Here is a 22,977-nt window from a genome sequence, read left to right as displayed (position 1 = left end):
AGTTGAAGCCAAAGGTGAACGTCAGGTCATGGTCTCAAAGGAAGCGTGGGGATTTTGCATAGGGGAGAAGGGCTGGACAGGAGGGAACTCGGGGAGGACAATTGGCGAGGGGGAAGGGGAACGATGTTGCTCTAATTCCTGCTGGGGAGCGATGTGGCTTTTCTTGCAGAGAAGGCTGTTGCCTGTAAGAAGTCGAAGGGTTTGCAAGCTCTTCTGCAGGTGGGTGACTCTAAATACGAAGTTTCGCCTTTCAAAAGGCACGTGAAAAGAGGTAATGTTCTTGGTGTGCAATTCCCTGCGGACAGGGTTAGAATAACAGAAGTGGAAGGGCCCTTGGAGGTCTCCTAGTCTCCCTACACAAGTAGGAGACCCTAATACCTATATAATTTTGGCCAAATACCATTCTGGACAAATGGCTGTCCAATTTCTAACAAATGAAAGGAAATGTATGTATCTGGAATAATGTTGGAAGATCCAATCTGGCTCTGTCACCAGGACCAGAGGTTTCATCTTCCGAGCTTTCGGACTCCTGTGAGAGAAGTTCCCTGAGGATGGGCTCCACCATGAGACATAATTTTCATAGAATAACAGAGTTGGAAGGGATCTTGGAGGCCATCTAGTCCAGGAGTCGCCAACCTTTTGGACCTCATGGACCACCAAACTCATAATTTTAAATCCCGCGGATCAGAGACCCTGGGAAAATCCCCAAAAAAGTCTGCAGGAAAATTCCTCACCCCGTTTTCCTATTGATTGACCATTCTTTGAGATCACAGGATACTGTCTCCAGCTCTGTTCTCAGGGGGAGAGAGAGAGACTTTTTGCTTCATGCAAGGAAAGCAGCAGAAGTCTTTCTTTCTCCCCCACAAACTCCACCGGAAACAAGTCTTTGTGAGACTTGTCGTGCTGGTGTAGCCTCTTGGAGCAGGATGCCTTGCAGGGCCCCAAAGACTCATTTCTGGCAGAGTTTGAGGGAGAGAAAGAAAGACTCTTGCTGCTTTCCTTGTGTGCAGCCAAAAGCAGAAGAAGAAAGAAGCAGAAAGAAGCAGCCCAGTGGCCAGGCCAGGCGAGTGGGGTGAGTCCTCCCCCTCCACCGTTTCCCTCCTCCCCTCACTACCTCGTGTTGTTCACAATGCAAGGGACACAAACCTTGTGTTCCCACGGGCCATGTGGGTGGCACAGCCTTGTGTTCCTGCGCAGCCTGGATTAATTGCTTTGGGGGGTGTTTTGGGACCACCAACATTTTCTCGTGGACCACCAGTGATCCCCGGCCCACTGGTTGGCGACCACTGATCTAGTCCAACCCCCTGCTAGAGCAGGAGAGTCTATTCCAAATATTAGCCTCTACCTGGGAATGAACTCACAGCCTCTGATTGTGAGGCAAGAGCTCCACCTCTAAACCACCGGAGCTGCCAAAAGCTCAGAAGAGAAACCTCTAGTCCCGGTGGCCAACCCAGATTGCATCCTGTCCAATCTCTTCTTAAAAGCTTCCAGTGATGGGGCACCCACAACTTCTGGAGGCATGTTGTTCTGCTGATTAATTGTTCTGTAGGAAATTTCTCCTTAGTTCTAGATAGCTTCTCTCCTTGATTAGTTTCCATCCATTGTTTGTTGTCCTGCCTTCTGGTGCTTTGACCCTCTCTTTTTTTGTGGCAGGCCCTCAAATATTGGAACATTGTTGTCATGTCACCCCTAGCCTTTTCATTAAACTACTAGACATATCTGATTCCTACAACTGTTCTTATATTTTGGCCTCCAAGTCTCCAATCATCTTTGTTGCTCTTCTCTGCACTCAACATCTTTTTTACATTGTGGTGACCAAAACCGAATGCAATATTCCAAATGTGGTCTTATCAAGGCTAATTCTGCCTGCCTTACCGTTGCCTTCTCTTCTAAAAGAGTCAGGCCTTTGTAACAATTGCAAAGAAGACAGGAATCCAACAGAAGAGAATGTTGCCTCTGTAAGTTATAACCGTTTCAGGAGCATATTTCACCTTCTCTGTTGGCCAGCTTTCTAGTTCTTAAAGAGATCTAAGAGCTCCATGGAGTGGACTGGGCAACCCTATTTGTACAAAATTGATGAGTGCCCATAATACGTAGTCTAGGCCTACTTTCACTCTTCTCGCCCAATAAAAGCAATGAGGATCAATGATATATGCTGCTGTGGAATGCGTTGCAGAAATCAGGGTCACTGTGTTACTGTCAGCCTTGCAATGTAGTCCAGACAAGAAGCATGCCCCCTGGATATATATTCTCCAATGGGACACACCCATAGCCAAGAGTCATCAGTCATGCTCTCCAGTAATAATCTTACTCGCCAACAGGGCTGCCTAGCAATTATCTGAAGCATTTCAGGAATGCACTACTTTCCCCCACTCTCTTTCTGATGGCAACTAAAAAGACCAAAGAAATATTTTTTAATGGACATATTTCTCTTTGGAATGTGAAGAAGGTTCGGGTCACGATTCAAAAATCGGGTGGCAAACAAACTCCACCGCAGCAGATTCCCTTTCCATGCCAATTTCCCCTTCTGCGCATGCGCAGTCTGTTCAAACTTTTGTCCATGCATGCACAGTCAGTCATGCTTCCGGTCATGATTAAATCAGGTTGTGACCATAGTCCTGGAATGGATTATGGTCGTGACCTGAGGTTCCATTGTATTGGAGTAGCTTCATGATTTATCTCCCCTTTTTTGGCCGCTACGTGGATGACACGTTTGTCATCATCAAAAGAAATGCACTGATTTTCGTACACTCTTGTTCTCTAGCCTGATGCCTTAACCACTGGACCAAACTGGCTCTTCTTTTTCCTTCCTGTTTTTCAGGTTATATTGCCAGGCTGCAAAGAGGGACACCATCTTTGCTTTGTCTTCTGGCCAAGGAAAATGTGGAGTGGCTGTGATTCGAACCAGTGGCCCAGCTAGCTGTTCAGCCTTGCTCTGCATGACTGGGACAAAGAAACCGCCACTTCCAAGAACAGCTACTTTACGTAGGATCTGTGACCCCAGCTCTTCTGAAATCCTGGACCGAGGCCTTGTATTATGGTTCCCAGGTTAGAATTTTAAAGTATCTAAGCATATCTGCTGTACTGATTCTCGTCCAACATTAAAGCTTTATTAAGTTTCTGGTACATAATTCTCTGTTGTCTTGGCAATGTTGTTCTCAGCTGAATAGATGGATATGTAAAATAATTGCACCTCCCCTCCCCCACCCAAATGGCAGGCTCAGAGTTCTAATGAGGAAGCATTAGATTATGGATACTTATTGGAGGGATCAAACAAAGAGAAATCTTGGGTTCAACTGTTATAATTCGAGAACTACTTGTATGTTAGGCAGTTACTGTAACTTGTTATAAACTGAAAATAATCAGTGAATGTTGGCTGGACCTATCACATTGTAGAGGACTATAAAGTTGTCCTTAAAGACAGTGTATGAAAGCTATTAGTAAAACATGAGCTTAATGTGAGAAAACAAGAGTGTGAGAAAGAAGCTCAAGATTGCCTCACTTTGATGCTCTGTGGTATCAGAGTGAGGAAAAGTGAATGTGATTAGGCTTTCAGCACTATAACAGCCCTTCAAGATAGATCAGGTATTGAAATAAATACATGAGAAATATGGGAATTCTACTTCAGCTACATTATGGTAAGAGAAATTAATTCCCCTCTGTTGATTTAAAAAAATCCACTATCTACTAATGATTAATATATTTCTATTAAGTATTAGAACATTAGATGTTGGTTGATAGTAAAAATAATCCTCTTGGAAGGCAGCTTGTTTTTCCACCAGGAGGCTCTCCTGTACCAATCAATCTCTCCACTTCTCAGTCGCTCAAACACACACACATGCCTGACATTGCATCACATTTGCAGTTAATTAAGCAAAGAGATGAGTCTGTAATTTGTTGAATTCCCTTTTGTAAAGATGGGAATTATCATTACAAGTAATAGGCATATTTATCCATAAATATAAACAGCAAAGCCAAAATTAGTGCCCATCAAGTTGAATTACTTTTAATTAACACAGGAATTGAATAATTTTAGAGCCTTTTCTGGTCTTAAATAAGCAATTAAGTTCTTATCTTCTACAGGCAAGACCAGGTGCCAAGCTGGTAAAGGTCTTCTATCTATGACTTTTTAGATCTAAATATTCATCTTTTCACATTTCCTTAAAATGCTTCAGGTGGAATAGTGCCATTATTATGGAATAGAGCTGTTTTTAAAATGACCTCTGGGATATGCTAAAAAAATAAATCATTCTGTTCTAACTGCTTGGGGGACATGTTAGCAGTATTCCAGTATTTGAGAGGTTGCCACAAAGGAAGGGTCAATTTATTTTCCAAAGCACCAGAGGTCAGGACAAGAAACAATGGATAGAAATTAATCAAGGAGAGAAGCAACCTGGAATCTAGGACAAACTATCTACCAGTGAGCAACGTGCCCTTACCACTGTTACCTACAGTGAAGACAATTAACCAATGAAACAGTTTGTCTTCAGACGTTGTGGCTGTTTCATCACTGGAGATTTTTAAGATGAGACTGGACAGTCACTTGTCTGAAATGGTATAGGACAGGGGTCTTCAAACTTGACAGCTTTAAGACTTGTGGACTTCAACTCCCAAAATGCCTCCTCCAGTCATGTTAGCTCAGGAATTCTGGGAGTTGAAGTCCACAAGTCTTAAACTTGCCAAGTTTGAAGACCCTTGGTATAGGATCTCCTGCTTGAGCAGGAGGCTGGACTAGAAGACCTCCAAGGTCTCTTCCAGCCCTATTCTGATTCTGACCCCCCCCCCCCAAAAAAAAATCCTTCATAGCAGCATATGTGTTTATATTTGAAAAGTTGTTTATAGAGCCATACCTTTCTGCAGTGGTATTATGCTCTCATTAGCTTTGTGGACCTTGTTATTTCTAATAAGCACTTTTTTGTTTGCTGTTTATGCTCAGCTGTGTTCCTCTGGGGTAGTATTTTTTGTAATTCTTGCCCTAAATTGTTACAGCAATCAGACATTCAGATGGGGTCTTGTAACCTATGAAGGAAGAAGGCACGTTCCATAATCGTTGTGAAGAAAATTGATGGTTATTATAAAGTTCAGTTGAAGCAACCAGTTAATGCAATAATCCCCCCTTGAGGGAAAACATGAAACACAGAAAAGACCTTCTACATGAGGCTACCACATGAAAGATGTCATGTTTAATTAGACTGAAAGGAAGTTGTTTCTCAGACTGAACAGCAAGTACAGATAGTAGAAGTTCCAGTAGTACAGACTCTACATAGTTCAGGGGTGAACTGTTGAGTTTTTTTTGCTGTTCTCGGAACTTGTTTTTTTCTGCAGACATTTTATTACTAGGTTGGATTATCAGAGCATGGAGGAGTGGTGATATCATTGAGCTTAGTAATGAAATGTCTGCAGAAGGCCACCCAAGCTCAAAGGACACCAAGAACCCAGCAATTTACAAAACAGAGCAAATTACCTGCCACAATAAAGGAATAAGTAGCATTCCTTTTGGTCCTAGCTCAGTCTAGGACTTAAATTCTGCTGGGTGATCATTTTCATTGGTGCCCCTTGGAATGCATAGCTTTTATTGTGTTTATTTATTTGTACTATTCATATTTCTATGCTACTCCATTCCAAATGACTGAGCAATGTGCAGCAAAAATAAGGATTAAAATAACAGATGAACAAAAAAACATAATGACACAAAGGCAGGGAGGGAGGGAGGGGGAGAGAGAGAGAGTGAGAGAAAGGGATATTTTCCACAAAGGAATGCTACAGTTGAAAGCAATTCTGCAGATAGAACTCCTTGGGGACAGGACCATAGCAGGTCTTCTCTTCCAAATCTGACAGGATGGAGAAATTCGTTTTGGAGCAGGTGATTTACAGCATAAGCAGATCGTAAGCCATGTAGGACTTTGCAAGTAGGAAATTTAATGTCTTGAACTGCACCTAGAAACTGACTGGAAGCTAATGCAGTTCCAAATGTAGAGGTGTTGTATTAGTCAAACTAAACATGTTCATCACTGCCTGGCTTGCTGAACCACTGCAAGCTTCCAGAGGGTCTTCAAAGGCAGCTGCATGTAGACCAATACCTTAATTGCTATAGTCCAATTAAGGTATTGGCTGGAGCAGCATGGTGGCCTAGTGATGAAGATGCTCACATCCCATTCGGAAGGTTGAGAGTTCAGTCATAGATGGTGACAGATGTTTCTCTTGCAGGGCATGAAGAAAATATCTGCTGTAAACTCTGGATAGGCATCAGGAAGGGCATCCAGCCATTAAATGCTCAGCTCCATTCAGTTGCCTCGAGTCTACCCCAATTAAGAGATTACAAGGTCATAAAAAGAACATAAATAATATTTAACATATTGATCATCTGTCAGCCCTTTGAAATAGTAAGGTCAAGAAACAGGGATTCCAAGAATGCTACTCTTTGTTGTATGGTAACAGAGTCCTTGGTGCTCTCTGAGCTTGGTTGTTTGCTTGCAGACGTTTCATTACCTGCCTAGATAACATCCTCAGCGGTAGTGAGTGTGGGGTTTGCTGCCTCTTTATACCCAGTAGATTGTAGACTGGCAATTAGTCCTGCCTTGTTGATTTGCAAATTTGGTAGCAATTGATGGGACTTGGCGGGAGGGATTCCCATGTGTTTAGGCCTTTCTTTGCTTCAAGTGACATATTTTCCTTTGTTTCCTTTAAGGACTTGTTTCTTTCTTATCTGTCTCCCAAACGGATCTTTTAGACGAGATTCCTGGCTTTTTGTCCACTCTGCTTATGTGTCTGCTTCATCTTTAAGTATGGCAGCTTCAGCCTCAGCTAACAGTACCATATTCCATATTCCATTGCTCATTTCCTGTTCTCTCATTATCTTTGATTAGCCTAAGCCTTTGAAAGTAATTTTTGAGATTGATCTGAATTTATACTCAAAACAGGATCCAAAAACAAGCAAGAAAGGAAATCTCTTTCTTTCCAGGAAAGGTCTTTGGAAAAGGAAAACACAAATGGAAAAATAGTTTAAGCTGGTAAAACCAGTTTGAAGAAAATATAAAGAGAGACATTTTTCTCTTCTTACAATATCAGAAGTCAGTGTCTATGGAGATTCTCAGTCGTCAAGGTAGTGGTTGTCCAAAAGATATCTTTTTTCAAAAGGCAATTGGACTTTGTTTTTCCTTGAAGATATTTCACTTTTCATTTAAAAAGCTTCTTCAGTTCTGCAGAAGGAAAAACAAAGTCCAATTGCCTTTTGAAAAAGCACCTTTGGGACCCTCAGAAGTCAGTATTTTCTGATCAAAAAGAGATGAATTCAAGATGTGTGAAATTATCTTTTTACCTAATGTGGTTAAATCATTGCCGGAGGATATGTTTTTGATCCCTGGCTGAAAAAGTGCAATCATCCACCTGAATTTATCATTCTTGTCTGAATGATTTAAGCCAGGATAGTCTAAAGTTGCAGACCTTAAGCCCTGCAGATCGAGGACAGTCTATTTTTGAATACCCATCATGGACACTTTTATGAAGTGCTTATCATGATACAAAAAAGATGCTGAGGCCCTAGAAAGAGTGCAGAGAAGAGCAACAAAGATAATAAAAGGCTCTGGAGGCTAAATCATACAATGAACGATTAAGGGAACTAGGTATGTTTAGCCTAACAAAGAGCAGCCTTAAGGATGACATGATAGTCGTCTTCTAATACCTCAGGGAAGAGAATATTGATGTATTCTCCATATCATGTGAAAGCAAGATAAGAAGCAGTGGGTGGAAGCCCTCCAGAGGGAGATCCAACCTGGAAATAAGGTAAAATTTCCTGACAGAACAATTAATGAATGGATCAACTTGCCTCCCTGAGTTTTGGGCGCTCCGTAGCTGGAAGTTTTCAAGAAAAGATTGGAGATCCATTTGTCTGAGATGATATAAGGACTCTTGCCTTGGACAGAAGGTTGAATTAGAAGACTTCCAAAGTCCATTCCAGCTATATGATTCTAAGTTTCTCTTAAGGAATGAAGCAGAAGCCTTTCTTCGAGGAACTGAATGGGCCTTGTAATTGATTAAGTTAATTCCAACTTTCTTATTTTTCTTTAGGACCAGCTAGTTTCACAGGCGAGGACAGCGTTGAGTTCCATGTGCATGGTGGCCCAGCTGTGGTGAGCGGCGTCTTGAATGCTTTGGGTGGGTCTTTCAATATTTTGGCTAATCCTTCTTTCCCAGCCATTTTTAGGGGTGCAAGGGAAGTACCTCTTTAGTGGGGAAAAGTGGTAAAGCAGGGGTGTCAAACTCGATTTCATTGAGGGCCACATCAGAGTTGTGTTTTACCTCAGGGGACCGGGGTAGGCATGGCCAGCTTAACATCACTCCTGTTGGGGGTACCTATGGTGACCTGAGCATTCTGCTAGCAAAAACGGGCTCCCAAGCTCCGTTTTCAGTTGCCATGGCCTCCTACAACCCTCTGCCAGTGAAAATGGAGCTCAGCCCTCTGCATGCAGCCCTCCTGACCTCCATTTTCACTGGCAGGGGGTTTGTAGGAGGCCCTGGCAGCCGAAAACAGACATTTTCACTGGCAGAAGCACCGTGGGCCAGTCCTTCGCTGTTTGCAGGGCGGCCCCGCAGGCCAGATCTAAGTACCCTGCAGGCTGGATCCACCCCCTGGGCCTTGAGTTTGACACCCCTGAGGTAAAGTATCCCCTGTGGAAAATCTCTTCCTGATTTCAGGGGCACTTCCAGAGCTGCGCTTTGCTGAACCTGGAGAATTCACCAAACGGGCCTTCCAGAATGGCAAGCTAGACCTCACAGCAGCTGAAGGCCTAGGAGACCTGATTCATGCTGAGACGGAAGGCCAGCGTCGGCAGGCCTTACGTCAGATGGATGGGGAGTTGGGTCAGCTCTATCAGCGCTGGACTGACACCCTCACCAAGGCAAGGAACAGTCTCTGTGTGTGAGAGTGTGTTTAGAAGTCTTAGAAACCGGAACAGCACAGTTAATTTTGTTTATTGAATTTATATGCTGCCCCACATTGCTATTCAAAGTGCCAGTAGGTGGCTTATAACGTAGTAAAAATAGAAATATGAAAATAATTATTAATACAGGTGGTCCTTGACTTAAGACTACAGTTGAGCCCAAAATTTCCATTGCTAACCAAGGCAGTTAAATAAGTTTAGCCCCATTTTACGACCGTCATTGCCATAGTTGTTAAGTGAACCACTGCAGTTGTTAAATTAGTAATACGGGTTGTTGAATGAATCTGACTTCTCCATTGACTTTGCTTGTCAGAAGATCTCAATTGTGATCTAATGATCCTGGGATACGTCAACTGTCATAAATACATGGCAGTTGCCAAGCATCTGAATTTTGATCTCGTGACCACAGAGATGGCTGCAACGAACATAAGCATGATTGACTTTTCAAGTGAGTCAGCTTGCATGACATGGGCAGAGTATGATAGCCTTTATTTGGCCATCTTGGCTTCAGGTGGTTAAAGCAGCAGGCTAGAAAGTGGAGGCCTGAATTCAAGTCCTGCCTTAACCATGAAAACGAACACAGAGAAGAGCAACAAAGATGATTAGGGGACTGGAGGCTATAACATTTAAAGAGATGGTTGCTGGAATTGGGTATGTCTAGTTTAATGAAAAGAAGGACTAGGGGAGACATGAGAGGAGTGTTCCAATATCTCAGGGACTGCCACAAAGAAGAGGGAGTCAAGCTATTCTCCAAAGCTCCTGAGGGCAGAACAAGAAGCAATGGGTGGAAATTAATCAAGGAGAGAAGCAACCTAGAACTAAGGAGGAATTTCCTGACAGCACAAACAATCAGTGGAGCAGCGTGCCTCCCATAGTTGTGAGTGCTCCATCATAAGAGGTTTTCAAGTAAAGAGTAGATAACTATTTTTCCAAGATGATATAATGATTCCTGCCTTGGGCAGAGGGTTGGACTAGAAGACCTTCAAGGTCCCTTCCAGCCCTATGAGCTGCTACTCACTTCATGCATTGAGTGACTAGGCTGATGTACGAGGTCATATTAGCTCATAAAACCTTATGCCTTTTAATAGGGCCTTTTCTGACAGGCTAATTCTCTCAGGCTCATTTATTAGATAGACTCATTTATATGGAAAAGTGATCAAATATTCCATAAATATTTAAACATCCTTTCTCTGCAGCCTCCTCCCCCTCCCCCACTTTTCCCCCTGAAGGAAAATAGCTCTCAGCCCTTTTCTTCTGCAGACCCTGGCTCATCTGGAGGCCTACATCGACTTCAGTGAAGATGACAATATTGAGGACAATGTCCTTGATCAAGGTGGGTCCTCCTGCTGGGGTGGGGAGAATCCTCTGAGTGTGGTTAAAAAAAGGCAAGATGTCAGCCACAGTGGCACAATCCAAGCTGCGTCTGTTTACCTTCACACACATAAAACGCAACCAGAATGTCAATAACTCAGTTGTGGCCACCCTTAAGCTGTTTTTAATCACTCCTTGCAGATATGTACTACAATACTTGTACATCCCTGTGTTTATTCTTTTCTTTTTCTTAGGAAATCACTGTTAGAAACCCACTGAGGCCAATCTGCTTTTTGGTGAACACACTCCAGGAAATCCCAAAGGTGCTTTTCAATAGGCAACTCAACTTTTTATTTTCCTTGAAGGCATTTTACTTCTTATACAAGAAGTTTCTTCAGTTCTGGCTGAAGGATATGGAATTCTCCACCATTCAGCCAGAACTGAAGAAGCTCCTTGGATGAAAAGCAGCAAAACATCTTCAGGGAAGAAAACAAAAAGAAAAGCAAGAAAGTCCAGTTGATTTTTGAAAAGCATCTTTGGGACAACCATGACCTGGATGATTGAGAATCTCTATAGACATGAGCTCCAGGCAAGAAACCAAAGGATTTCTTGCAAGATCCTAGTCTTCCACAGCAGTGTCAAGGAAGGAAAGAAGCCAGGGATGGAGGAAGGGATGGTCAATGCATCCACCACGATGCTCTTTTTTTTCCATAGTTGAAAACGCTGTCAAGGCCTTGGAGAAGGAACTGACGGAGCATTTGCAAGATGGCCGCCGTGGGCAGAGGTTGCGGGATGGAGTCCATGTAGTCATTGCAGGACCTGCTAATGCTGGGAAGAGCAGCCTTCTCAACCAGTTGTGTGAGTAGCACTGGGGGCTTGTGAAATGGTGGAATGGGTGGATGGGTAGTCAGAGAGTGGTCAAGGGAGAGGAGGGCAGGAGTCTTTCAGGATTTTGACGAAAGGTTCATCAATCTCCTTTTTAGAGAAACCTTCTCAAAAGCCCGAAAAACAAATCTGAGGCCATAAACACAAAGAATAGTTACCACATGAGCCCTCTGAAGGCTGCAATCACGTTTTAATTTTTATCTTGGCATTATTTCATTAACAGAACAAACTGAAACAGTAGCAAATAAATAAATAAAGACATCTCAGGCAAGTACCTGCCACAAAGCACCCTAGACTTAACAGTTGTGAGTTAGCAAGACAAAAAGACCTGGTTAGTGGACATTGCAGTGCCTAGAAGAGAAAAGAAAGAACTGGAGAAAAATCACAAAGTACGAAGGCCTGCAAATAGAATGACTGTGAGAAAAGAAAGCAAGTACCAATAGTAATAGTCACCATGGGGTGCAATTCTAAAACAACTAGTGCTGTGATGGCGAACCTATGGCACGCGTGCCACAAGTGGCATGCAGAGCCATTTGTACTGGCAAGAGAGCTGCAAGCAAGCTTACCTCACTGCACATGTGCGCGCCTCACAGTTGATTTTTAGCCAGTTTAAGGCCTTTTTTCAGCCTCCCAGAGGCTTCAGGAAGGCTTCTGCAGGTTTTTCAGGCCAAAAACTAGGCCCGTTTCATCATTTTCTGTTTTTCCGGAAATACCAGACAAATGGAATGGAATGGAATGGAATGGAATGGAATGGAATAGAATAGAATAGAATAGAATAGAATAGAATAGAATAGAATAGAATAGAATAGAATAGAATAGAATATTTTATTGGCCAAGTGTGATTGGACACACAAGGAATTTGTCTTGGTGTAAATACTCTCAGTATACATAAAGAAAAGGTACATTCGTTAAGAATCAAGAATCATAATGTACAACACTTAATGATACTCGTCAATGTTCTTCCTGCACCAACTCAGAAAGCTCAAACTGCCCAAGGAGCTGCTGATACAGTTCTACAGAGGAATGATTGAGTCTGTCATCTGCACCTCTATAACTGTTTGGTTTGGTTCTCTGTTTGGTTCTGTCCTGTCCCAACAGGACAGACACAGACTTCAGAGGATAATTAGAACTGCAAAAAAAAACAATTACTACCCACCTGCCTTCAGTCGAGGACCTGTATACTGCACGAGTCAAAAAGAGGGCTTTGAAAATATTTACAGACACCTCACATCCAGGACATAAACTGTTTCAACTCCTTCCCTCAAAACGATGCTATAGAGCACTGTGCACCAGCATAACTAGACACAAGAACAGTTTTTTCCCGAAAGCCATCACTCTGCTAAACAAATAATTCCCTCAACATTGTTCAACTATTTACAAAGTGTACACTACTGTTACTGTTAATCTTTTCACCACACCTTATCACCCATCCCCTCCCACTTGACTGTTTCCTAGTATGATTTGATTGTTGATTGTATCCTATGACTATCATTAAGTGATGAAACAGGCCGAGTTTTCAGCCTGAAAAGCCTGCAGAAGCCTTCCTGAAGCCTCTGGGAGGCCAAAAAAGGCCTCAAACCGGCCAGTGGGTCGGTGGGGATTGCACGCGCATGTGTGTGGGGGTACGCATTGCCTTCTGGGTACTGGCATGTGAGCATGAGCGTGCAAGCATGCACACAATTTTGGGCACAGGAGCCCAAAAAGGATAGCCACCATTGAACTAATGCATCATTTGAACACCATTGGCAGTGACAAAATCCCCATTGGTCCAATGCAAAGGGCAGCTTTACTTGGAACAATTTACATCCTGAAACAGTACTTTTAACACCATTAAACAACAACAGCTGCCTATCCCAGGTCCTTCAGAAAGAGTTGACAGGTGGATAAAAATGCCAAATCCTGTCTAAATATCTGACTGTCTGTGTCTAGGGTATCAAACTCACATCATCAGAGCAGCATCACATGACATATCGGGACTTTTTTCCCCTTCACTAAACCGGGTGTGAGCATGGCCAGAAAGTTTGACACCTCTGATCTAGAGTAATGGCTAGTTCTCTATTAATTACCACTTGTTCAGCAACTGCTCAATGTTATAACAATGCTGAATGAGTTGCCATAGCCAGCACGTGATGCATCCAGCCCGTAGGCCGTGATTTTGACAGCCCTGGTCTATGTGACCATAATTTTTAAAAAAAATCCGTATCATGGTCTAAAGTAAAAATCACAATATCTATCTAAATCTTCCTAATTGTCATTTTTAAAATCAATTTTAATGCCTCAATTATCCCATAACACCCTTTTGACATTGAAAAACATTCAAAATCCAATTTTTCAGAAATAGTATATGACACTATTTCATTGATGTAACACTGACAGAATTGCGTATCAAGGCTGAGATTATGTTTGAATATCCTTTCCCTTCTCAATAATACAAGTAATTCTAAATACTCAAATTTGTATCTTTGTATGTACTATATGTCTTCTAGTGAAAAGTTCAGGGTCGTTTTCCCGATCTGTTAGTTTTGTTTAATAATAGAGCATGTAAAAAGATTCCCCCAGGAAAACAATATTGTTAGACTATTAACAATACTACGATTTGTTCTGAAAGAATTCAAGGAAATAAAACAATAACAAGGAAGTCCATTTTAAAAACACTACTGTCCTTGGAGTAACAAAGAGCAATCCTAAGATAGCTTTAGCAATGTTACACAAAACTATTAAAAAGAATAAGAAATTTTAAGCAAAAAAATAATAATTAAAGCATGAAGTAAGAAAAAGAAAAGGAAATCTAAAGGTATTTTTACACTGATACTTTTCACAATATTTCTCATTCTTTTCTCCTTTTACAAAACATTCTTGCTTCCATTACAGTACATCCTGCTTAATACACTGGCTTTTATGACTTTTTAGTCTATAAAAAAAAAAACTAAGCTCAGGAAACATCAGCGGCCCCTCATTTCATCCCTGGGCTACAAATGTTCTCCTTTATAATATTCTCCTTTATTGGTACTCATCTCTTTCTTAGACAACTGTTTGTGAACACAGGTCTACAGGTCTTCTGAAAGCCCAAGCCACAAGGAGAATGGTCTTGTGCAAGACAGATAAACCTCTGTCAAAAAATAGTCTGGCTGATAGGCTGGTGAAATAAAAAAGAAATATCAGGTGAAAATCTTGGTGGTCCTCCAGCCCAGAGAATTTTATAGTTGACATCTTAACAGTGATAAAAATTGAAAAACACTGCAGCCTGTCACCTGGACTAATTTTTTAGATGGAGGTAAAAAATGAGCTGCTTTTAATCTTGGGCTAGAAAGAGAAATTATAGGACTCTCAACAATGTCTCAACTGCATAAATGTCCCAAATCAGTAAACATTGCAAGGGAATGGTAATGGCAAACGGACATAGCACTCAAACCTGTTCCCTGGAGTGTGCTATACTGGTAAATACAATTTATATATTACCCAAACTCTACTGTCTGTTTGGAACCTTCAATTAGCCAAAACAGTGAATCATTGGGCAGCAATTTCTGAATCAGAGTTTCTTAAGTATGCTAACTTAAAGAATATGTACAAATCCAAGATCCATTACGTCTACGGAATTAAATTTTTTAGAATCCTCAGACCAATTATATTTGCAAACTTGTGGCCACTACAATGCTATCACAGTCAGGTGACATTCTCTACCTGCTTTCCACAAGCACTGTCATTGGAGAAACTGGAAGGCAACTGAAAGTCATTTGCCTGTGTTTATCTCTTTAAATAAAGAAATATTGACAAAGGACGACCCAATGGATCATTGGTTGTCTAGTGAATTATTAAAAATCATAGGCAGGTAAAGGCAAGCTGTCAGATAGGAAAGATATTTTTTAATATTATGCTCAAATGAATCCTTTCCGCTACACATCAGAGGAAGATTCATTTGGGCATAATATTAAAGGTCAACATGACTATGCTGTGAGAATATTTACCAAACCACGAACAAACCAATAATATGCAAAGCAAATGTATTTTCACCCAAAGTGCGTTAAGACCTTTCCCTGTTGTTCCTTCTTACCCTTTTGTGGAGACTCGTTTTAATTCGCTTTGTGTTATTCTGTAAATAGTCAAGGAACGTTCGCTTGTGTTTGTTTAAATTGTTTTAGGGAGGGTTCATGAGAGAATATACTATAAATAATTAAAACAACCGACTATGATAATCTGATAATCCATAGGCTGCTTTATTACATAAGATACTGCAGTACCGGACTCCTAACCCCAAAAACCATTTTGGGAGAAAGGAGACCCTCCCTTTTAGTAAATACAGCTTATATAGGTTTATTATAATTACGTGGTTACATAACACTTCCTGTTTTCTATACATAGAAGTTTATAGAGGTTGTCATAGGAATGACATGGGTGTTTTTCTATAATTCCTCCCATGCGTCCCTGGAAGTTCCCCAACTTTCTTCACTTCACCATTCATCTTCAGATTTCCTGTTCTCTACTTAAAAGATTACACAAGAGATCATCAATGATGTCAAGATGCCCCAGGGACATATTATTTCGCAACCAGACAGGACATTAGAAAAACAACAAATTTCATAATTGTTCTGTTCTCTGAACAGGTCAGATAGAGAGCAAACATGGCTTCAATCTTGCTCTTTATATTCTTAGGTGTATAAGGCAAATTTCCATATATAACAGTTCAGATGTCCTTCAGAAAAAATTTGCCCATTAACTTTAAGGGAAACTCTTAACTACATTGGCCTTTTTAATGTTATGGCAACCACTTATGGTTCAGGAAACTCTTAATGGCTGAGATTCCCAATACGTGGATATTCCCTCACAGCTTATCTTTCCTCCAATGTTATTTTAAATTTTAAAAAATTAACTAGAAGGAAATGAGCATGCTGCAAAACAAATCAGAATAATATAGTATTTATTTCCAACAATCACATATAAAGTCTCCTCAGGGGTTTCGGGAATTAAGAGTTTACACTTATGGCTTGGATTAGTTTATGTAGGTAGCTTTAACCAAGATAGCTAAGACCTAGCAGCCTCAGACAAAATGCTGAGTTTAAGTGAATGTATTTGTTCCTTAGAATTATACCCGTTCTTTGGGAGTTTGTCTAAGGGAGTACCATAGCCCCTTCCTCCAATTTTTTTCATTGCAATCTTGGGACAGAAGTTGGGCTGAGAGAGAGTGACTGGCATATAGTCACCCAATGAGCTTTGGTAGATGAGGGTGGATTAGACCTGGGTCTCACTGGATCTGATTCAACATTGTCCCTGCTACATCACTGGATCTCTAAAGAGAATCTTTTTAAATCTTGTGTTTGGGGTGTTGGCTTAGAATGTTGGCATATCCAGACAATTGAGCTCCCAAGTTGCAACTTTAAGACATGTGGACTTCAACTCCCCAAATTTCCTGGCTGAGGAATTCTAGAATTGAAGTCCACAAGTCTTAAACTTGTCAAGTTTGGAGATCCCTGGGTTAGAATATGGTTCATTGTATTGCAAGAACCGAGCAAGAGAGTTAAATTTTGTAACTAAGCTTAAGCGAAGAGTATCGTGTGAATTCACCCACTGTCTTTCTCCCCCTTCTTGACTGATACAACCTCTAGGTCAAAAGCCAACTGCTATAGTCTCTCCAGTGGCAGGGACCACGCGAGATGTGGTAGAGACTGCCTTGAACATTGGTGGCTTCCCTGTGGTGCTGAGCGACACGGCAGGCCTGAGAGAGACCACCGACATGGTTGAGATGGAAGGAGTGAGCCGGGCTCGGCAGAGGTGAAAGGAACTCTGGAAGGGGAGGATCAGAATGGGAGGGGCTTATACATTGGGAGCCGCCCTTCTACCATGCAGCAAATATTACAATATAGGGTAGGGGTCTCCAACCAGGGGTGGGATACGACAGGGTTAACTACCAGTTTGGGATTTACGAGCTTCCCTTCACGCTGAGAGCCGCGGGCCTGTAAATCATCATCAGCATGCTGTGTGCAGAGAAGCAGCCTTTGAAACAGCCCTCTTTTCTTGTTTTTTTAACTGCAGCTGTGCCTCGTTCGCAGCTGAAGTTGAAAAATCAGGAAAAAAAGGTCAGGTAAGAGCCTAGGTGGGTGGGTGGGCCAAAACATCAGCAGACATAGAACCGGTTCTATGTCTGCTGCTCTTCAGAGCTACCGGTTCTACAGAGGTGGACAGAACCGGCAGAAACCCACCCCTGTCTCCAACCCTGGCCACTTTAAGACTTATGGACTTCAACACCCAGAATTCCTCAGCCAGGATACAGGACATGGAAATGTAAGGAGGGAACACCCAGTTTCCCATGGTGGTCAGCTATGTGGCTATGAAAAGTCAAAGATGAATTATCTCTAGATATTTCACTAATTAATTGTGGTTAATTGTGGTTATCTTAGTGGCCTTTCCCCTCTCCTGAGGAAGAGTGCTATCCATCCATCCTTGAGTAAGCAAAAAATACTTTACAAGTAATCCACAACTTACATCTACAGTTGGGATCACAATTTCCATCACTAAGCAAGGCTTAGAAATAAGTTGAGTTGCACCCAATTTTACAACCTTTTTTTGCCATTTTTATTAAGTGAATTACTGCAGCTGTTAAGTAAATCACACCCTCACGAAACAAGTGGTTGTAAGCTGAACCCTACCTGCGCTGACATGAAATTGGCTGCCCTTCTCACTCATCCCTTTCCTGCTTTGATTGTCTCCATCCGCAGTCACTGTGTAATGCCTGACAGAGCCTGATAGATTTTAATGCATTTTGAAGCTGCATTTGGAGTGTGTCAGAGTAAGAAGGAAAATCCTGCTTTAACTGAGTCCTGTTATGGACAATCTTCCTGTCTCATGAGCTGGGTATGAGATGGAGGCAATCTCATGGGGACACAGCTGAACCAACAGGTAGCCAGGTGTGCTTCTGCTGTGGTTAGGCACAGGCAAACACCTGGCCTAGGACCCCAGTGAAACAGATTTAGATCCAGAAAGGAAGTTTCTTAGGTGAAGAACTCTGCAAAAAAGCGTGAGGGCTGGGGTGCATGACTTCATCTTCTACTCATCCCTGGGCCATCCCTTCCTCCCAGGAAGGCCATCTCGGCCTGTCTTTTCCTGCTACACATCAAAACTAGCGTATCTAACTGTGTTCATTCAAAGCAATGATGTCTAGTTTGCCTGCAGTACTTAATTTCATTGCAGGCAAACATGTCTGCTACAGGTAATCCTCAACTTACAACCATTTGTTCAGTGCCAATTGAAATTACAACAGCACTGAAAAAAAACTGACTTATGGCTGGTTGTCACATGTCTGTTGCAGCATCCCCATGGCCACGGGATCAAAATTTGGGCCCTTGGCACCTTAACAGAATAACAGAGTTGGAAGGGACCTTGTAGGTCATCTAGTCCAACCCCCCACCCACCCAAGCAGGAGACCCTACACCATTTCTGACAGATGGCCGTCCAGTCTCTTCTTGCAAGCTTCCAGTGATGGCGCTCCCACAACTTCTGAGGGCAACTTCTGTTCCATCGGTTGATTGTTCTCACTGTCAGAAAATTTCTCCTTATTTCTAGGTTGAATCTCTTCTTGGTCGGGCATATAGTGAATTGAATTGAATTGAATTATTTATTGTCATTGTACATATACATACAGTATAAATACAACAAAATTGACATATTTATGACAATTACACTGTCCAGGGGTCCTTTGATCAGCATTTGAAACTTTCACAGCTGGATTCCGACAAGCAAACTGAGGGGGGGGGGGAAGCCAGATCCACTTAATGACCACATGATTCACTTAACAACTGCAATGATTTGCTTACCAACTGTGACCAAGAAGGCTGTAAAATGAGGGCCAAACTCGCTTAATAGCTGCCTTGCTTAGCCCCAGAAATTTTGGGCTCAATTGTGATAAGTGGAGGACCATCTGTACAACTACAGGTAGTCCTTGACTTCATTTAGTGATCATTCAAAGTTACAACGGCACTGAAAAAAGTGACTTTCAGTCATTTTTCACAGTTACGACCTTTGCAGCATCCCCTATGATCAGGTGACCAAATTTCACATGCTTGGCAACTGGTTCACATTTATGACGGTCACAGTATCTGGGAGTCATGTGATCCTCTTTTGCAGCCTTCTGACAAACAACAGGGGAGCCAGATTCATTTAACAACCATGTTACTAACTTAGCAACTGCAGTGATTTCACTTAACAATTGTGGCAAGGAAGGCCGTGAAATGGGACAAAGCTCACTTAACAAATGTCTTGCTTAACAACTTAAATTTTGGGCTCAGTTATGGTCGTAAGCTGAGGACCACCTGTAACTACTTTGTACTGTGGCAGGAATGCACCCTTCCTTGCCGTCACTAGTTGCTGCTCTCCATGGTGGTTTTTCTTTTTTAATAAGTTTAACAGTGAAAAGCTAGACATTTTTTTAAAAAAATAAGCTCACTTGTGGAAGAACGAAACACTGGATTCATCTTTTTTAAAAAAACTAGTCCAATGTTTCTCAACTTTGGCAACTTTAAGATGTGTGGAGTCAGAAGTTCCCAGCATACAGTGAAAACCACATGACCTCAAACACCCACAAAAGGGTTAGTGAGTAGTGTTTGCTTTCCTAGCAGAAAGTGTGCAGGGTAAGGATGCAGGAGAAAAAATACATCAATTTGGAGCCATGATAAATGCGGTCCAGACAGAACATCTGGCTATCATCATGTACAAAACAGAGGAAAGGGAGGAATCCAGAGAAGAATTTCTTAAGCTCCTCTCCTTTCCACCTTGTTTTTATACGTGTAGTAATCAAGGCTGCATTATGGGGAAAGCTGCTGCATCCTTTCATTGGGGATGTCTCTTAAAATAAACCTTAAGGTGGCTCTCAGAAGAGAAGATTATAATTAGGAAATTAACGATTCTTGGAGGAGGTAGCTTAGGAGAGAATTAAGGCTTGATTATTATTATTATTTGATTATTTCCTTTTAGGGTCCGCGATGCTGACCTTGTTCTTATCATTCTGGATGGGAAAGTTGCAGCTGAACAGCATGACCACTTAACGACGTCCATGGTAGATGTCCTGTCTCCCGACGAGCTAAATGAGACGCAGGCCTACCTTCTGGTTCTGAACAAAATGGACCTACTCGGAGAAGAAGACCAAGCAAATCTCTTGAGGACCTGTGACCGGCTTGGTGTAGGCCCTGCCTGCTTGTTGTCCTGCAAAACTGGAGATGGGATTGTGGCCTTTCTGAATGCATTGCAGAAACAGCTGGCACACATGTGAGAACAGAGGGGGTAAAAACAGTGGGGAGAATTGAGGGTGGATGTATATATTGTATGTAACATACATTTAAAAACTCCATGCCTTGCACTTTTTACATGGTGGATGATGTTGGGCGGTGGATGAACTATCCGATGAGGGAACTGCCAACCATGTTCCTTAGAATGTTGTGGATTAAAGCTGTACAGAGAACAGTGCAGCATAGGCTTGTTGGGGGTACATTCTGTGTTTTCCCGAAAATACGACCTACCCTGAAAGTAAGTCCTAGCTTGATTTTTACATGTGCACCCAATATATGCCCTACCCCCAAAATAGGCCCTAATTAAGATCCCACCCACTCCAGGGTGGGCAGGTAAAAATTAAGCTAGGGTGGGGATGGGGGCAGGGGGTGGAGCTGCCATACTACTTATCTTCAGACAGTTGCAGCCAGGCCTCGCATACCCCAACCGACCCACTTCTTCTGCAGTTGACAACGTTTTCCTGAAGGCCTCTGCAGCTGATAACCGAGCTCCGGATCGATCCAGAAGTCTGTTATCAGCTGCAGAGGCCTTCAGGAAAGCCTTACCAGCGTTGCTGGCCACAGAAGAAGTTCCTGAAGGCCGCTGACAGTGAAAAGGAGACCGGGGGCGACGCATGCAAGTGAGCTGAGTCAGTGGACAACTTCCCCCGAAAATAAGGCCTTGTGCCTTTTTTGATGGCCAAATATATATATAGAAGACAGGATCTTATTTTCAGGGGAAACACAGTAGTAAGTGGGGTTGTGTGGTGGTTACAGAGTAAAGGGCAATATTTCCTGCCAGCTCCACAATGAGAGAGGAACACACCAAAGACGTTGTGTGGATGTGACCTGAGATAATATCTTAATTTAAGCTGTTGGAAATTAGAGATAGAATCTTTAACGTTAGGTGTACATACAGGTGGGCCTTGTTTAACAAGCAGTCACTTAGCAACCATTTGCAGGTATGATGGACCTCCCCAAAGAGCTACTTACAACCCACTTCTGAAGTTCTGATGGCTTCACTGCCCCCCCCCCCCCAATGAAACGTGATTGCATTTTGGATGATTTGATGACCAGTTCACATTTAGATGATTGTGATTTTCAATATTTTTGCTGATTTCTGGTGTTTATCCCCAGTTTCTGGAAAAAGACGCCCGTTGAATAAAATGGGTTTGCTTAATAACCCCCACCAAAAAGGTTGCAAAAACAGGTATAGTCGTATGATGATCTGCTTAATGACCAACATGACTTATGATTGTGATTCTGGATCAATTATGGTCATAAGTTGAAGACTATCTACCTACATTCTTCTGTGTATCTCAACTGTAGTTGCTCAGATGCTGCCCATGTCCTATTAACGCAAGTAACAACCCAGCATAATTCATACATGCCAGTAAATCATCTATTTAAATCTTCATATTCTCACTCTGCAGGTGTGGCGATCCTCGTACTGGTTCCCCCAGTCCAACGCAAGCACGTCACCAGCTCAGCTTGCAGAAGTGCTTGGAGGCCCTCAGATCCTTTGCTGAGTACCAGCTTACGGACCTGGTGTTGGCTGCGGAGCAGCTGCGACTGGCACGGCGACAACTAGGGCGTCTGACAGGTCAAGTGGGCACCGAAGAGCTCTTGGCAATCATCTTCAAGGATTTTTGTATTGGCAAGTGAAGGAGACCCACCAGCTGTGAACTAGTCAGCACATGGCACCATCCAGAGGCTGAAAGTGATTCTGCACTTACAATGCTCCTGGAAGATTAAGGGAGAGGCTGCCATGGGAGATTATTTAAGGCACTGTGTTTCAAACTTGGCAAATTTAAGACGTGAGGACTTCAATTCCTAGAATTCCCCAGGCAAGTTTGAAAAAACACTGATTGAGGGTTAGCAGCTGCACTGGTGGTGATAAAGAGAGGATTTTTGGCAGAAGGATAGAAGACATGTTGAAGAGGTCCTGCCAAATGTAATAATCGGCTTCTCCCACTAAACAAGTGACTAAGCGGCTCCCATCAACTTTACAATGTAATATCATTTGGATTAAAGTTCTCAACAATTATCTGAAGGAAGGATAAATAGTCACAAAAGAGATCAGGCAAATTCATGGAAATAGTTGAGTTTATTAGTTCTTTTGGTAGCAAAAAAGCAACCTCACTCAGAAGCATTGCACTAATGAATATTAAATGCTAGAGATGAAAGAAAAGTTACTGTCTTTGGACCCTGCATTTTACTTTTGGGTGGGTGAGTGGGAATCTGGGTGACTATTACAGGAACCAGGATGCTAGACCACCAAAAAAAAAAATAATAATCTAGAAACACTCTCCTTACTGAGTATGGAGATTCTCAGTCATCCAGGTCATGGTTGTCCCAAAGCTTCTTGAAGAAGTTTCTTGGATGAGAAGCGAAACGTCTTCAAGGAAAAACCAGAAAGTCCAATTGCCCCTTGAAAAAAGCACCTTTGGGGTCTCCTTACTGATTGGTTTCCATATCTTGAAATAGTCCACTAACACACACACACACACAGAGAGAGAGAGCCATTGTAACTTTAAAAAGATTTACTAGCACAATCAATGAAGCCAGCCAGTTGTGTTGTATTCAATGAC

The 22,977-nt window shown here is 42.2% G+C and overlaps 1 protein-coding gene across 2 annotated transcripts; it reads left to right on the top strand.

Annotated features, from left to right (window-relative positions):
- GTPBP3 (GTP binding protein 3, mitochondrial) lies at window positions 1–22,577 on the top strand. Of its 2 annotated transcripts, none has more exons than XM_087922831.1 (9): window positions 1–219; window positions 2,822–3,048; window positions 8,068–8,154; window positions 8,695–8,897; window positions 10,200–10,272; window positions 10,965–11,108; window positions 16,736–16,901; window positions 20,097–20,387; window positions 21,820–22,577. In XM_087922831.1, exons 1-9 carry the CDS (start codon window positions 29–31, stop codon window positions 22,049–22,051), a joined length of 1,614 nt encoding a protein of 537 aa, XP_087778957.1. In that variant the 5' UTR covers window positions 1–28; the 3' UTR covers window positions 22,052–22,577. The 2 variants fall into 2 exon arrangements, with proteins under 2 accessions (XP_087778957.1, XP_087778958.1); XM_087922832.1 differs by lacking the exon at window positions 1–219 and adding an exon at window positions 1,758–1,958.
- Window positions 22,578–22,977: the final 400 nt, after the last annotated feature.

This window comes from Pseudonaja textilis, chromosome 1, assembly GCF_049901715.1.
Source record: "Pseudonaja textilis isolate UNSWEBS1 chromosome 1, rPseTex1.2, whole genome shotgun sequence".
NCBI lineage: Eukaryota > Metazoa > Chordata > Lepidosauria > Squamata > Elapidae > Pseudonaja > Pseudonaja textilis.
The sequence above is the reverse complement of the archived record's forward strand: the minus strand, read 5'-3'. Positions and strand labels throughout refer to the sequence as shown.